Source organism: Callospermophilus lateralis, chromosome 14 (genome assembly GCF_048772815.1).
Source record: "Callospermophilus lateralis isolate mCalLat2 chromosome 14, mCalLat2.hap1, whole genome shotgun sequence".
Lineage (NCBI taxonomy): Eukaryota > Metazoa > Chordata > Mammalia > Rodentia > Sciuridae > Callospermophilus > Callospermophilus lateralis.
In genome coordinates, this window is record NC_135318.1 from 90,628,523 (window position 1) to 90,646,320 (window position 17,798).

A 17,798-nucleotide genomic window follows, 5' to 3' on the forward strand; every position below is an offset into this window, starting at 1 on the left:
ACCTAGGGCAGCTCTGCTCAGACAGTCAAGCTGGACACAATCAGCACCTTCCATTCCCAAAGAGATAGAACTAGTGATGGAGACCTGACCCCAGGGTTTCCAGGGGCTGGCAGAAGGGGGAGAGGGTGATTATAAAGCCTCCACATTAAGCATTTTTTTTTAGGATGGCTTAGTGGCATGGTGTTGTGGTTTGGATGTGGTGTCCCCCAAAAGCTCATGTGTGAGACGATGCAAGAAGGTTCTGAGAAATGACTGGGGTCTGAGAGACTTCACCCAATCAGTGAATCAGTCCTTGATAGGAATGAGCTGAGTGATGACTGAAGTGGGGGGTGTGGATGGAGGAGCGGGGAACTGGTCGTGGCTTTGGGGTATATATTTGTATCTGGGGAGTAGAGTCCCTCTTTGCTCTGATCACCATGTGAGCTGCTTCCCTCTGCCATACTCTCCCGCCATGATGTCCAGCCTCACCTTGAGCCCCGGGGAATGGAGCCAGCCTTCCATGGACTGAGACCCCTGAAACCATGAGTCCCTAACTAAACTTTTCTTTCTGAACAGTTGTTCTGGTCTTTCGGGCCCAGCAGCAAAAAAGCCGACTACGACACATGATATCCTGATTGTGGGAGTGGTTACGTGAATCTACACACGTCAAAATTGATAGAACCAGACATCTCTGAGAAAGGTCAAAAACTCCAAGTCATGCGCAACCTAATGACATTCAGACAACAACAGACCACATGTGGTCCCCTATGTGGATCATAAACAAGCTGGAAAACCCCATCACCTAGGGACACTAGAGACACCCTAACACAGCCTCACCCACACAGTCACGGTGACACTGCTGTAAAACCCACTGTGCTGCCAGGCACAAGAGAGCATTGTTTTAATGAGCCTTTTAGTCGCTGCGATCAAAAGACCTGACAGGAACAATTTTAGAGGAGGATAAGTTTATGTGGGGGCTCACGGTTTCAGAGGTCTCAGTCCATTGACAGCCGGCTCCACTCCTTGGCTCTTGGTGAGGCAGACCATTATGAGGGAAGAGTGTGGCAGAGGGAAGTGGCTCACGTGATGATCAGGAAACAGAGACTCCGCTCACCAGATACAGAATCCATACCCCAAAGGCACGCCCCCAATGCCCCACCTCCTCCAGCGGCACCCTTCAGTTACCGCTCAGTCACTCCATCAGGGGACTAAGGCACTGATTAGATGAAGGCTCTCAGAACCCAGTCATTTCTCCTGTAAACCTTCTTGCGTTGTCACACACATGAGTTTTGGGGGTACACCTGATATCTGAGCCATAACAAGTATGTATGTGCCATTACGTACAGTACAAAACACTTGATCTTCCTAACAAATGACTGTTGCTGGTTAGGTACCTACTGTTCTATACTTTCCATCATTATTTTAGGAAGGAATGCATTCCTTCTACTTACAAAAAAAACAACAACAAAAAAAAAACTGACTGTGAAACAGTGAGGCCGGCAGCAGGCTCATGAATCTCTTTGATTGCACAGAGAGCCACATGGAGTGACTGGATTATACGATCTAGGTCTGTGTAAGCAACTCTACGATGTTTACACAAAGACAGAATTGCCTAACAATGACTTCTTAGAATGAGTCCCTCCTGCTTAAGACGACATGTGACTGTATTTGGAGTTTATGTGTCATCTTCTACGTCGTCCAATCTCCACCTTCTTTTTTTTTTTTTTTTGGTATGGCAAACTCTATCTGAAAGGGTACATTCTCAGAGGGCCTCCGTATTGTCACTTTGTCCCCATCCCCCTCCACTGAATGCTGCTTCTTCCCCTCTGGAGTTCCCATACTTGGGTGGTTCATGCTCGCCTGTGGCTGTGATTATTTGGCCACGTGACTTCGTCCTTGACCACAACCCGATCAGGAAGGCAGGAGCGGAGGCTCCTGCATCTTGGAGTTCCCCATGCCTAGCTCAGCATGGCAGGGAGGGGCTCAGTTTACACTTCTGGAAATGAAGAGTTCAGAAAGCCCTGCTTCCCCGGAAGCTGAGCCCACTGGGACCACCACAGGAAGGGAGGTTGCCTGTGATTTATGCCGAGCAGGCAGCCCACATCCACAGCCCGCGCTGCATAATAAGTTGGAAGATGGAGCCAAAGGACCGAGTTGGTCCTCCAGCGTCAGACAAGATGAACAAAGCTTATTACCGCCTGGACAGCCCAGAGTGAGAGCAGGACGGGTTTCCCCAGCAGCAGCCGGTTCCCTCGCAGTGATGAAGTGCCTGCCTGCGACTTCAGACCCGGGCCACTGGGGAGCTGCATTACTGCCTTAGAAAATGGATGGGCAGTGGCGCTGCCTCCTACTTTCAGGAGTTTCTGTCGGCATTAGCAAAAAAGTATCGGCTTTGCAATTTCTCAGGGCCTTCTCTGCCACGGGGCAGTGACTGGGCCCGACCTGAGTCGTGCTCCTCTGTGGCTCCCCTCCCAGTCCTCAGATCCAGGTGCGCCCAGTCTCCCCAGGTGAGGTGGTCCTATTGATATTTTACCTGAAAGCAGGGCAGGGGAGTATCAAGTTTGGTGGCATTTCCTCTGATCCCCCAGGAGGTTGCTCAGGATCAAAGTCTCTTTGTCTTCCCAACTGCCTGGTGATATTTCCCAATTAAACAAACCCATCCCTGTGGTATCTCCAGTGTCTGTAGAACCCCTCTTTAGGACTGTCATGGGGTGGTGGGTGTGCAGGAGGCAGGAGAGCCAGCCAGGAGGGGTTCTTGGACCCCGAGGAGCCCAGGCTGGCTTCTCTGTGCCAATGTGTTCTGCAGCAGAGTTGACTGCTCCTCCTCACGGGGAGGTGATGAGGGCCATATGCACCACGGGCCACATGTCACGGGGGATCAAACACAGGGCTTGGCAAAGGGCAGGTACAGGTCAGAGACAGGCAGACCCATGGCTGTTTCCTGCCCTATGAAAAACTAAATAGCTGCATCTGGGCCTCCCTAGATGGTGGGATGCAAACAGCACAGAGAATCATCCGCAGGAAGCAAATCAACAAGCCCCAAGGAGACAGAGAAATGTCTGGGGAAGGGAACCCAGGACCTCCTTTTATGGCATACTGAGTGGGCTTGGGCAGAGGGGACAGCTGGGCCTTGATGCTCTGGACCCTGAGGGAAGGTCCACAGGGCAGTGCCTTCCTGTGGCTCGAGGATCACACAGCTGGCTGCTGAGGCCTGTGCTGCCATGCTCTGGCCTCGCCCTTCTCCTGTGGTGTCAGGGTGCACAGGCCTCGCCTTGTTCGGTGGCCATGAGCAGGTTCAGGAAGCACAGCTTGGCGGGTAGGGACGGGGCTCCCGGGGAGCTCCTGCATTGCCCACTGGGTAGATGGGTTGCAGTAGCTCATATCTTCAATGCCCCCCAAGGCCTATGTGTTGGAGACTTGGTCTCCAGCTTGGCACAGTTGGGCGGGGCCTCTAAGAGGAGGGACCTAGTGGGAGATCCTCTGGTGGGATGCACCCTTGAAGCAGGTATTGGAAACCTTGGCCCTTGCTCTTTCTCTCTCTTGCCCTGTCTTTTCCCCCCGCATAGTTCTAGGTCATGTGCTGCTCCCCCACAAAAGGCCTAAAAGCAACACATCTGCCCAATCTGGGACTGAAACCTCCAAAATTGTGGGCCAAAATCACACTTTTCTCTTTATAAGTGGATTTACCTTGGGTGTTTGTTATAGTCATGGAAAGCTCACTAAAACACTGGCTTAGCGCCACACTCCTACTGTACGCCAAAGGCAAGGCTCTTGGGAAGAGCGTTCGGCCAGGTTCTCCCTGACTCATTGTTTACAACCCAGTATTGGGTTGATCCCAACTCAACTTCCTACTAACTCTAACGCCCCCTCCGTGCTTGGTTTCTTCCCCTCTCATTTTGCCTTTGGGTGTCCAAGTACTGCAGTGCCATTTGTTGGAAAGGTTATCTTTCTTCCATGGGAATTGCTTTTGCCATTCCATCAACAGTCAGTTGGGAAACATCTGTCTGCGCCTGTTTTGTCCCACTGGTCTATGTGTGCATGCACCTGCCAGCATGGCTGTCTTCTTGAGACTGGATGGATTGATGCTTTATTCTTTTTCAAGATTGTTTTAACTATTCTAGTTTCTTTGCCATTACATATAAATTTCAGAATATTTGCCCACAGCAATAAAGAAAAGTCTTGCTGGGATGTTGACGGGAATTACATTATTATTGATGTGGGGGAGAAGTCTCATCCTCCTCTGCTGATGTCCCCAGGTGATGGCTGAGAGATGCCTTTCCCTTCATACACATCTACTTTGATCAGTGCTCCCAGAATTTTGTAGCTCTTTAGAATTCAAGTCCTGCGGTGTTTTGTTAGATTTATACCTAGGTATTTAGTTTTTGAAAAATTATCTTTTTAAAAAAATTTGGTGTTCATTACTAGTAAATGGAAATGTAATAAGTCTTTTCGTAAAGTCCATCTTGTGTCTGTGACCTTCATGAACTCGTTTACTAATTCCAGGAATTAATCTCCTTCCCTTCCTTCCTTCTTTCCTTCTTCCTCATTTTCAGGGAAACAATAAATTCCCCTCTCAGCACTGTTTTAACTATTATCCACCACTTTGATATGTTGTACTTTAATTTTTTATTCTTTTTGCTGTATTTTTATTTCCTTTGAGATTTTAAAAAAATTGTTTGAAGTTTTCCTTATGTTCACGTTAGAGTCTGTCTTGACTTATGTTCCACGGACACTTGAATATAGAGTCGACTGCTGCTGTTAGTTAGAATACTCTGTAAACGCCAATTAGATCTTGTGCATGAACACATTTTAATCTTCTGTCTAGTTGTTCTATCAGTTGGTAGAGATGGGTGTGAGTCTCTATGATGTGGGTTTCTGTTTCTCTTTTGAGTTCTATCAGTTTGAACTTGACATATTTTATAGATCTCAGGTTTGATGCACACATTTAGCATTTCTATACTTCTTGGTGGATTGACCCTTTTGTCATTAGGGAATGTCCCTCAGTCTCTGGTGATTTCCTTTGTGATTTCTATCCACAGAGCTACTCTTGCTTTTTTTTGATTGGTGTTTGCATGGTATGCCATTTTCCATCATTTTACTTTCAGCCAAACTCATCCTGTCGACAGCACATAGTTGGTTCATGTTTTTAATCCACTTTGATCAACTCTGTTTTTAACTTGTTTCATCGAGAAGATTTTGAATTAATAAAATGATTGAAATGGTAGGGCTAGGGCTGCCCTTTTTTCTCGTACTATGTCCTTCCTTCCTGTTTCATCCTCCTTACGCTGCATGACTTTCAGAATTCCATTTTTTTTTTATTATCCATGCTATTTTGTGGCACATCTCTCTGAATAGTTGTTTAGCAGCTGATGTAGGTGTAACATTGTATATCCTTAAGTGACCACATCTACTTTTCAACAGTTTGAGCACAAGGTGAAAACCCTTATTACCATACCATCCTATTAGCCTCCCTATTTACAAAATAATTGTCCAAAACTTTCTCTTAGAATCACATCTATACTCACTTAGAATCACACCAGACAGTATCATAATCTTCATTTAATGGTCAAACACAATTTAGAAAACCCCAAAGGAGGAGAGCTTACTGAACACACTCTTGGTTGATTGTGTTTTCCTTCTTTTCTGATTTCTTCTCTCATCAGGTTCCTCTTGCTTGAAGGACTTGTATCCACTCCTGTAGTGGAGGGATCCTGAAGACCAATTCCATGAGTGTTCCATCATCTAAAAACGCCAGGATTACCTCTTAGTTCCTGAAGGATATTTTCACTGGATGGAGGATTCCGTTGACAGTCATTTTTTTTTTTTCTTGATGCTTTAAACATGTCCTGTCATTTTCTTCTGGCCTGTGCAGTTTCTGATGAGAAATCTGCTGTTCTTTGAATTACTGTCTCCTATGGGCAAAACGTTTATCTCATTGCTTTCAGGAGTTTTCTTTGTCTTCAGTGTTCAGAATTTTAATTATGATGTGTCTTGGTGTGATGAATTTATTGGGGTTTATCCAATTTGCAGCCTAGTTTCTTGAATCTGTAGGCGCCTCGACCAGAGCGGCCAAACTAGCAGGTTCCCATGAGGGGTGATGGGAGATTGGAATAAATAAGACTCACATATGCAGATCCTGAAAAAAACAGCTGGGATTGGGTGGAGCGCTGCTCTCTGATGGAGAAGCAGGTCTCAAGAATTACACCAGCAATCTTTATTATATATGTCTCATTAATCAGACTGAAGACTGCAAGCATCAACCTTTGTATTCATGAAAGTTCCAGAGTTACAACATTCTGCAGCCATTTCCTCAGTTACATTCTACAGTTGCACTTCTCTCTGAATAGTTGTTTAGCAGCTGATATAGGTGTTACATTGTATATCCTTAAGTGACCACATCACATTCAGTGTGCAATGTTAGGAGCATTGTGTAGCTCTCAAGGAAGTCCCTTGTCTAAAGTAACTGTCAGGTGGGCAGGTTCAGGAGCCCAGAACTGGTGAAACAGTGGCTGTCTTAGCAAGAGAGTGCCTTCATTCCTAGGAGCTGTGTGCCTGAGAGCAGGTCAAGACTGATAAGACTCTAGCACAGAGCCTCCCCATGAAGAGCATCGCCATAGCCGCCAGACATGCTGCACCTTTGCACAGAGACTTTCCCAGGCACCAAGCATGCCACAGCCATGAAGTCATCAGGGACCCCAACCTCAGACACCAGTCTCCCAATCACTGTCACCGCTCTCCACAGGTAGGCATAGGTGTTTTATCAAGTTGAGGTATTTAAGGAATTATATCTTTGTACTGTTTAGACTCACCTCCTTTCTCTTGTCCTTTGGAAGCCTGGTGACACAAATTTAGATCTTTTGTTGTAGTCTGTTAAGTCCCCAAAGCTGTCCTTTTCTTTTTCTTTTCAATCTCTTTTCTCTTTCTTATTAATTTCTACTGTTGTATCTTCTGCCTCTCCATTCTGCTGTTGAGATTTTTATTTTATATTTTTTCAGTTCTAACATTTCCATTTAGTTGTTTATTCTTTCTTTCTTCCTTCCTTTCTTCTGTTCTTCCTTTCTTTCTTGTACCAGGGATTAAACTCAGGGGTGCTTAACCACTGAGCCACATTCCCAGCCCTTTTTATTTTTTATTTTGAGACAGGGTCTTGCTAGGTTGCTTAGGGCCTCACTAAGTTGCTGAGGCTGGCCTCTGTGATCCTCCTGCCTCAGCCTCCTGAGTCGCTGGGATTGCAGGCATGTGCCATTGCACCCACCAGTTGTTTATACTTTCTATTTGTCTTCTGAGACTATTTCTTTGGTGATACTTTCTACTGTTTTCCAAACATGTTCCTAATTACCCACTGAAGTATTTGTATACTGCTGATTTAAATTCTCTCAGATTGTTTTAGCATCACTGTCATCGTGGTGTTGCTGTCTGTTGTCTTCTTTGCATTTGGTTTGAGATATTCCTGGATTTGGTATTACGAGTGATTTTGGCAGACATCTGTACACTTTGGATATTCTATGATGTGATTGTGTTCTTGTGTAAGTCTTGAGCTGGCTGACTTCTGGTGCTTCTGCTCCATCAGGAGGAGGGAGTCCACCGCAGCCGCTGACAGCAAGGTGGGGAGGAGGCACATGACTTCTGCTGACACTGCCAGGGAGAGGCCTCCATCACTGGGAGGAGGGGCTTGTGACTGCTGGGTAAGAAGTCCAGCTCTGCAGGTGCTTCCCAAAGACACTGTAGTGGGGCAGGGGGTGGGAGGTCTTGCTACTGCCAGTGGAGATAAAAATTCCAGCTCCCTTTGAACTTGTGATCCTCCTGCCTCAGCCTCCTGAGCTGCATGAGCCACGGCGCCCAGCAGTCTTTATACTCTATATCTATCCTCTGAGACTATTTCTTTGGCCTCCTCTGATACAATCCAGCATGGAGTTGCATTACTTCATTGTAATCCTGTGAGTGTGGAAGTCCACACTTCCCACCTGGCTTTTCCTGGCTTGGGTGAAAGCGAGGCCACAGATTTCCTGTGGTGTTTGGCTAGACTATAGCAGTTACTTCTCAGAAGCCTTTGTCTCTTTCCTGTCCCTCTCCTTCTCATTCTTTCCTGTTGTGTGCAGTGTCCTTTTCCAGGTCGCCGGCTCCCTCAGCACTTTAGGATTATTCGAGGCAAACAAAGAACTTCTTGCTGTGTTGTTTCTTGGGACAGGAAGTTCCTAGCTTATCTATCTTCTAATCTCTGCCTTTAGTCTTTTTATATTTGAGATGGAGCCTCACTCTGTTGCCCAGGGCGGGCTCAAACTCTCAATCTTCCAGCCTTGGCTTCCTGAGTAGCTGGGACTACAGGTGTGCACCACCTTGGGCAGCGGCCATCTTCTTAGGGATGAGCGTGTCCACTCTGTCTCCCCGGCAGCTGGTGCCTGCATTTTTTAATACGTACCAACCATATAGATGAGTTTCATTTTTTACCCAATCCAAGGGTCATTTGCTTTTAATCTTCCCTTACTTATACAACTGGCTTAATCCTGTTATTCAGGGCTATCTTTACTGGGAAAGATTTTTCAAAATGTAAAATATTAATCCAACAGTCATCAACAGGCTACTCCTAGTTGTTCCCTCCTCCTCCCATCCAACAAGGAACGCATCAGGTGGCCTCATCCCCATCCTGTCATTAGACAGTCTACAGAAGATAAGGGAGGACAGGTTTCCCCAAAGGTGAAAATGCTCCTTCGGGAGACCCTGGAAGAGACAGTGGTTGGCTGGTGGGTCTTCATGCCGACCATTTTCCTGACATCTAATTGAGACTAGTTTTCCCCTTCCCCTCCTCACCTCCTGTGTGCCAAGCATTTTCTGGGTTTTGGCAGAGGGAGGCCGTTGACCTGACCAATCTTCCTCTTTTCCCCCATCTGTAGTTGGTATCCATGGTGTTTTGCTTTCTTAAAAAAATACATGTTTGAATGTTGTAAAATTAACCAAAATCAAAGCACCTAACATTTAGTAAGGACAAGAGGAAGAGTTAGGCAGGCACAGAGAGCAGAAATTATCCACTCTCACAACATCTCCGGTTTTTAACTGGAGTGTGATGTGGCTGGTTGTGTGTGGAGAGCTGCCTAGGGTGGGTGCTAGGTTCTGCACCTTCCCAGCCCGTCCACATGACTTCTCGTGTGACTTCAGCACTAACATTCTTTCCCCTGAGTAGCTGGGACTATAGGTGTGCTGGAAATGTGTCTCCCTTTGGCCACTGGGAAGGCTGCCAATAATGTCTGGTAGCCTGGATCCACACCTGGTGAAATTTCTCCACCTGCTGAGTGAGTGCAAAACAGGTGCCCCCTGGGCACTTCAGCATCTCCATCTCTACGAAGATGGGAAAGTTGACAAGTGCCAGACAGGCTCTGTTCTCTCTTCCCACTAACGATAGTCTCTTAGGGCCAAACTCCACCCTCTGTTTCCTATACCCGATGTCCACCAAATTCTACTGATTTTCTTGGGTCTCCTGACATTTCCTCCTTTCCTGTCTTCAGCCTGAAATTAAACCTGGTCCCTAGATCTGTACACAGAGCAAACAGGGACAGATGTTGGGGAGGCACAGCCTCCACAGGTTCTGCAGTCACTCCTGGGCAGGAGTTCCTGGAGGAGTGCGCCCTCTATGCCTAGGGTAGGTCACTGCATTTCCAAATATGAGGACCTCTGCTCTCCAGCCAGCTCTCCACGTAGGCAGGGATTTAGATGCTTGAAGACGAGGTGTCAAGGGTCAGAGCAGATGTAACGTCCACACATACTGCTGCCACCGTGTGTTCATGTGCTCCCCTCTGGTGACCAGATACCTGAAGGCCACTCCACATGGTGGCCCACTTCTCCTGACAAGGAGAGCTTTATGGAGGAGCAGGAGGGAGTGCAGAGTGTCCCACAGCACAGCAGATCCCCTTGTCACAGACAGGAGACCTCCCTGCCTTTCTTCTCCCAGGCCTTCTGCATCCCTCCCCTTCTCCATCCCTGGCCTCTTGCCTGGAGGCCATACTCCCAAAACAACCCCAAAGCAACTCTTAGCTGACCCTGGTTTCTGGTATTTGCACAGGAAAATCAGAAAGTCTTCCAACCCAAGGAAGGAATACTGAATACTGCAGTTTCAAGATTTCTATAGGTCAGTTGGGGAAATGCACAGAACAGGGACGGAAGCTTCTGGAGAGGCAGCTGTCTGAGACCCCTGTTTGGGCAGTTGGCTCTCAAGGCCTGCATTGGTACATCGGAAACACTCTATAAATGGAAAACTCAGAACTCACCCTGTCACATCAACACCTCTGCTAAGTGCCATGGAACCCACCCACTTGGTGAAATTGAATTTCCTGCAGAGACGTGGAGACTTAGCTCAAATGCCGCCTCTCTGCAGAGCCCTCCCTAAATCCATGTTGAGGAGGGTGCTCAGTTGGGTGTTCCCCTAACATCCTTAAGTTCCTTTCTCTGTGCGCTTGGCCCACTCTGAGGTGCTTGTCTATTAGGATACAATGATGTGTCTGTCTCACCTATTCATCAGGGAGTCACCTGAAGTCAAGGACCATGTCTTAGGATATTTGCTCCCTAGTACCCAGCACAGTGCCTGTCACCTCATAGGCACTCATAGATGTTATGATTAGAGCAGGTGTAAGTAAATCTTCTGTCTATTGATCATGGAGCCTGACATTTGACCATTAGATAGTCTTTAGAGTTAAAAGTTAGTTCTATACACCAAAGACTCTTGCCACAATGATTTTGGGGGTGCTGGTTTGGGTTGCAGAACCTTGGCACTTATGGAGAGATCTCCAATTGGGAAGAGGGAGACATTCCAGCGTCCCCATGTCAAGGAGGTTCAAGAATCATAGAGAACCATTTGTTCCTGCACGGCTGGGTCTGAAACTTGATTTCTATGGCATCAGTAGCTCCTTCCCTTATCAAGAACACAAACACTGAACCAGAATTCTTTGAGTGAGCCCAGGACTAGACAAACATTCCCCAGCACATAAGAGATGCTCAGCCAACATTTGTTGAACACCTGCTCTTAGGAACACCACCAGCCACACACGCTCTTCTTTCTGTGTACCTCTTGCTTAAAAGGAATAAGAAGGTGATGGGGGGAAGGGATGTGTTTCAGCACCACATACCCCGACCACCTTGACCTTCTGTGTCTACAGCATTCAGAACATGGACTGGCTCTTCACTTTGGATCAGGTTTGGAAACGTTGTCAGGCTTCAAATGAGAACCCTTTTTTTCTGTGTGGGAGGCATGATTCCATGACCAGCTACACAGAGGCCTGACTGGTGACCCTGGCCATGCCTGGGCACATGCAGGCAGCCCCCATGGGCCTCGGCTGGAGAGACAGAGGGAGCCTTGGCTGCCTGGGGCAGAGGACCCTCTCTAGGGCCCAAGGCCAAGATGGAGTCCTTGTACGTGCAAGGGGCTGCCTGCAGAAAGAAGGCCGTTGCAGTCAGCCAGCGTGTGACGGGAGGGATTTGTTTTTAACCATTGGTTGCTAGGTTTGCTGCTTAAACTAGCTACCACCTACACGTGTTGAGAAAAGGAAGAGAGAGCAGTTAGAATGCAGGAGAGAGGGAAAAACCCACCCCGCCCACCTGACAGGCTCAAATGGCTGCTGCTCCTCGCCTGCAGGGCTGGGACAGTCCCCCAACGCCCTGCTTGGAGGTTTGGTGGCTGCGGCGGCGAGTGCCCTGTGGGAACTGGAGGCACTGAGGCCTCCTCTAAATAGGAGGCCGACAAGGGGCACCCTGTGCTGGGCACCCAGCCGCTCGATGGCCATTCCTTGGCCTGGTGACATGGGGGGTGGGGGAGAAGGACTTTGGGAGAAGTGAGGCAGAAGGAATCTTTGTGACAATGACAATTGAAGAAAACTAGACGACCAGCTTGCTGGGTGCCTCCTCGCCTCCTGAGCGGGGTGAGGCAGTGGAGCGGTCATGCGGAAACTTCCCCTTCTCCCCAGCCTGCTCCTTCCGTGTAAGGGGGGGCGTTGCGCTCCCTGGGAAGGCCCTTGCTCCAGACAGGATTCCGCCAGCCAGGGAGACGCCTGCTTCTGGAAAGGAGCTGGGTTGGGTCACCTGGGAGGGCTGAAGGGTCGTGGTGGGGTTGCTTGGAGTCTTGGTTGGACAAGGACTTAGCCAGGTTGCCTGGTTGCTCAGAACATCCTGAGACAGAAAAACGGCTGCGTGGGGTCAGGCGATGGTGGTGAGAGACTCGTGGGAGGGAGGCCTGGGATCCTCCTCCCACATCTGCCCAGCTGCCTCCATGCATCTGGGGCAGCACTAATGCTTGTGGGTGGGAGGAAATGCTAAAGAAGCTTCTGGCGGCTTTCAGCCCTCCACATCCCAGGGGGCATTGATGGAGCCTCCCCGGGGAACCGGGGCCTCAACACCTGGTGACCAGGATCACCAAGCCCAGTGGGCCTGGCACATAGCCCTGGTTTTCCTATCCTAGCAGGTAGGAAAAGTGCTCCACATGTCCCCTCGGGCCACAGTATCCTGATCTGGCCACCAGCCAGGCAGTGCTCTACAGGGAGCAGGCTGAGTGCTCGGGTGGCAGCCCCGCTGCAGACCTGCCATTTTGGGAGCAAAGTTGTGAGAGAGCAGGCTGGGCCAGGCTGGCTCGCTACCTGCTTATTTGCTTCCTTATTGTCACAAGCAGCTGTTTTCTTGCTGTTTTCCACAGTAAGTGTGGTGTGATCTCAGAGGCACCTCCTAGAACGCCTACCTTCACCCTCATGGGCTGCTTCTGGCCAGAGGCCTTGGGTAGTGTGGCTGGGCTGGGCCTCCACCCGAGCTGCAGCGTGGGAGCATTTGGGGCCCTCCCCCAGCATCATTGGGGCTAGAACCTGGCTCTGAGCTGGCCCCTGTGCTACTGTCTTGCTCTAGGGCTCGCACAACAGCCTAAGCTCCCTGGGCCCTACCTCCTGTTGCCTGAGCTGGGGGAGCAGCATTCACCAGGAAGGGCCACTGTCCCCAGGCATCCTGCTCACTTCTCCAGCTTGACCCAGGGAGGCAGGGAGGCCCGGCCGTGAAGATCTCTGATAATGATAATGGTAGTTCAACTGAGGGCCTCGCTCCACCTGCTGTCTCCTACTCAGATCGCAAACAGCTGCTGCCAGAAACTCCCAGATGAGCAAGAACAAAAGGAGGAGATGCCGTCGTTCATGCTCAGTTTAGAGAACGGGAGTCCAGACGCAGGTTGGCACTGAGAGGTCCGTCTCCCTGCCCACTGCCAACTTACAAAGAAGGTGCAATGAGGAGGAAATGACCCTGGTGGGAGTCGGGGCGGGGGGTTTGGACCAAGTGCTGGGAGAGAAGCCTGAGAGGCAAAGTAGGGCCAGATGATGGAGGGAGGGATTCTGAACTTGACCCAAAAAGGGGTTGACCCCAAAAAGGGGTTGGCCCCTGCTTGCCTGGAACAGTCTGGCCTAAGCCTGCCACCCAAGCTGAATTTTTAGTGACAGTCCCTTCTACTCACAGAAGTATACCTGCTTGGAATAAATTATTCAATAATTCTTTCCAAAGGAGAGATAGTCGGGGCCATAAATGAACCCAGAAAGTGGCATGTAGGACTGAGGCTCCCAGTTCACCTGGCAGAGCCTGAAGAAGGCAGAAATCAGGCAGAGGTGACAAGGTCGATTCTGCAGCACACGGAGAGTCACAGGTTGCAGGCAGCTCCCAGTCATGTATTTTCAGGATGTGGAGCTGGGAGGGTCTTTAGGGTCAGCTACATGCCTTCTCTTTGTATCAAAAGAGGGCACAAGGCTGAGGGAGATACAAGTGACCTGTGCTCAGTCCTGGCCAAGTGGAGCCTCGAACTTGCCCCAGGGGATCAAGTCCAGGGGCTCTTTCTGGGACGGAAGAAGAGGGATGGCTTTGGAAGGTGCTCAGGGGACAGCTGCACACATGGATCTGGTGCAGCAGTTCAGGACGGGAAGGTGCCATGGGCCACCCTACAGATCCGAGGTGGGGGACGGGAGCCCTGGGAAGTGGGGCAGGGTGCTCCATGGCTCCAGTGGGGTGTACATGTACTGAGCACACCTGGATATGGCTGGACCATGGGTGAGACCTGCAGCCAGCGGGAGTGGTGGGTGGAGCTGAGGATTGATTAGCAGGTTTGCCGGGACAGGGAAACCTGTCCCAGGGGCCAAACAGACTGATTGGCATAAGGACCACGAATGAGGGAATAAACAGGAAAGGATGGGGATAAAAGTGAATTGGACCCAGTCAGTAACTTGTGGAATGGAAGTATTTTCTATGGTTCAAATAATAAGTCTTGCAGGAAGGCAGCCCTAGTGACACCAGGCTTGCCCTGCAGGACCTCTTCCCTAGCCACTTCCCCGGATGCAGTGGTGGGAAAAACCTCAAGACAGTCATAGACTTGACCTCTGCTTGGAAGATGGGGAAGCTGAGTCCCAGAGCAGCAGGTATTCTGGGAGTCCATCCAGCAGGACCCTCAGACCAGGGTGTGACTAATAAGCTTTGCATGGTTCACAGCCACCCGAGGCTATTACCTGACCACACAGGGATGTGACAATATGTATGCAAAATATAATTTTAAAAAATACCATATTTGGCCCAGCGTTGTTTTTACTGCCAACAGGTTCTCGTGAGGTTGAGTTAGATCTTAAACTTATTACAGAAAGTCTGCAAAGTGCACTGGAGCCAGCACAGTGGACAGTAGGTGACTGCGGTCAGAACGGCCTACTGTCGCTCCAGTGCTCTCACATACATCTACAAAAATCCTGCACACCACTGTCCCACCCACGTGGTGGCCTCCCAAAGGTGACATGAAAAAAACCTCAATCTCCTGAAAAAAAGCATGAGCTGGTTTCGGTCTATATGAACTGAGCACACATTTTGCTCAGTGAAACTTCTTTGATGATGCCTGTTCAAGTATCTGCAAATACTGTGAAAACACCGGAAGACATCATCCTGGTGACCGTGGTCCCACGGTCTGCAGAAACCCACGGGGAAGACACAGGCTACTGTATGTCATGTACATCCCAGACGTCCCAGGCCACCTTAGCTTCTTCTCCCAAGCCCTAGCTTAGTCTCTAAACAAGTGCACAGGGCAGCATGAGGGACAGGAGGGCAAGACACTGTGAGAGGAAGAAGGGCCCTTGGGTGGCATCTGCTTGTACCCACTCCCTCTAGATGAGAAGACACTCAGGGGGCTGCAGCATCCCAAGTAGCGTAACCACAAGGACACTTAGAGGCACGTCCAGGGTGAGCTCCTGAGCCAGGCTGTGGGTTCTGCTCTCTGCCCCATGCCACCTCTGAGATGCCCACGTAACATTCAGGTGGGGCTCACGGTAGTACCAAGCCGGGCACAGGAGTTTCGCCTCCTGAAATTGGGACTCAATGGACAGAAAGAGCAGAGCAAGGACAAAGCACGAAGGAGCAAGGAGCAGAAGAAATGCTGGACAGGATGGGAAGAAAGAGCCAAAGGCCTGTGTTCCCATCGCCTTGAATATGAGTGGCCGGAAAGAGGGGAAGGAAGGAGCACAGGGCAGGGCATGGAGAGCCTGGTGTGGGACACCTCAGAACAGCAAGAAATGCCCACATGCCGAATCTCTGCCACGCCAGCTCCTGAGTCGGACACCCAGGACTGCCAAGTGGGCATGCTATGACGTCGGTCTCCTGGAGGAACCCAGAGCTTAGGACCCACAGCCCCTCTTGATTATGAAATTAGCATCACTGAAAGCTTAAAAAAAGAAAAGAAAAGAAAAACCTGACCAAAAATATCACATCTTAGGCAAATGAATTGAAAATCCCTTATGGTGACACCTTATTTTTTCCACTCATTTCTAAAGTCAGAGGACACCTGGCAAAGAAGCTGGTGTTTGGGTGAAGAAATTCAATTCCTGGTGCACACAGCTTCCTGATGGCGTGAAATGGAAGTGACCTCATGGAGACACGGGTGCCCAGTTTCTGGGTGAAAATAGGCGCCTAACAGCTCTACACTGGGAGGGCAGCTCTACACTGCTCTCTGCTTTCAAAGACAAAGCAATGATGAAACTCATGCAGGCCACTTGCATGCCCAAGCATAGGTGGCACCCACACCTCTGCTCCCGTCATTTGGAAATAGTTGTCACCGAGAAGGGAAGAAATCTGTCTTGCGCTCACGGGCAAGGGAGCTCTGGCTCGAGAGGCCCATCCCAACGGCTAACGTGAAGCATCTAATAGCAAGGAGGTGGCAGACTGGGAATGGAGGGAATCCTTTGTCTTAATTAAAAAATACAGAGGGAGACATGGAATTTGGCCAAGCCTCATAAATCTGCTAAAAGAATCAAGACTGTCAGATGAGTTTAAATAGACCAGTGGGGCCCTCTGGAGAATTCAACAGCTTCCCTGCTCGTAGGTGACACCCACTCTCCTGTCACGTCTGCACTCAGTTGTGCTCATTAACCAGCAGTCCTCCCACCCGCAGATGACAAGAGTATCCCCACGGAGCACAAAACTCAGAGATGATAAATTTACTCCCGCTTGTGAAAACAGAACCCTCCTCGGGGTGACACAAATGCTAGAGGCTTTAAGGAAATCAGTACTTCATCTGGTAACCTACCTTCATTAACAGAGCCTGGTCCTGTGGGTCTGGGCAGCGCCTCACTGCCTGGGAGAACTGCTCCAAGGTCACTGCACGGGGAGAAAAGACAGTGAACGACCCTCCTGCAGACAAGGATCAGGGCTGGCCTGCAGGAGAGTTCATGGTCCTGACGGACATGAAGGCAGGCTGCTTCTGCCCTTCCTCGTGACATGGCGGAACTCCTGCCTGCCCTGCATGGGTCAGGGCCCACACGCAGAGACTTCTCTGCCTGGCTGGGATGAGTCCATCAGAGCACAAGGCCACGGACCAGCAGCCAAGCTCCACCCCAAACAGCCAGAGCTCCTGGGTTTAGCCACAGCCTGGCCATTCTGTCCCCCAGAGATGGAACCCTTTCCCAAGTCCTCCACGGGGAGGGCCCCCCTGCCTTGGAAAACCTGGCAGTGCTGAGCTTTTTAATTCCACCTTCCAGCCCAATGTCCATGGCTCCAACACTCCAACACAACAGGGCCCCACGTATTGGCTTCAGCAAGTCCCCCAACTCCCCCAGATGTATCAGCCATCTTTCCCCCACCAGCCTTCCAAGCAGAATGAGGAGGGAGGCCCAGGAAGGTCCACAAACAGCTGCTTTAGTGATCCTTTGAAATGGGCCAGCAGAGCCCTAGACCTATGAATCTAGAGCATTTCCATAAACCACCCTTCCCTTCTCCCTGTTGGTGGGACCCAGCTTTCACCAAAGTCCAACTGGTGTCCTGAGCACCAGTTTTTAATTAGGGTCTAAATAAGAGCCCCAATACAGACTCTCATCCCCAATACAGCCCCAATACAGACTCTGAGCCCCCATGATTGCTCTGCCCCCTCAGGTTTCAGCCTGTTTCTTTGGACAGGGACAAGAGTTTTTTACCGAATCAACCTGTCTGGATCAGCCTCAGAGCCGTGCTCACCCGGCAGGCCCTTCTCTGCCACTCTGCTGGCCACAGCCCCAGCTCTTGCAAAGCGCAGCCCTGCACCTGAACCCCTCGGGCCGCCCAAGCAGTCTCACACAGCCCTCAACCACCCCAGGTCCATTCGACCTCACACACCCCTGAAGGCAGACAGAGCTACACTGCCTCAGGACGGAGGGGAGCTCTGAGTCCACTGTCTTGGCCCCCAAGGAGGTCTAGATGTCACGTTCACAGTCGCAGATGTTTTAAAGAGGATTATACCAGCAATAATGCATTTCCATCAGAAGAGCACTGTCCAGTGTGACCTATAGAACCCAATTCTCCAGACTGCTTCCGTCATG

At 49.9% G+C, this 17,798-nt stretch overlaps 1 protein-coding gene across 1 annotated transcript in view; it reads right to left on the reverse strand.

Moving 5' to 3' along the window:
* Acoxl (acyl-CoA oxidase like) overlaps window positions 1–17,798 on the reverse strand; it is a 286,003-nt gene that overhangs the window by 30,173 nt on the left and 238,032 nt on the right. The window contains 1 exon segment of the mRNA XM_076833499.2: window positions 16,535–16,605. Coding sequence (XP_076689614.1) covers window positions 16,535–16,605 — 71 coding nt within the window.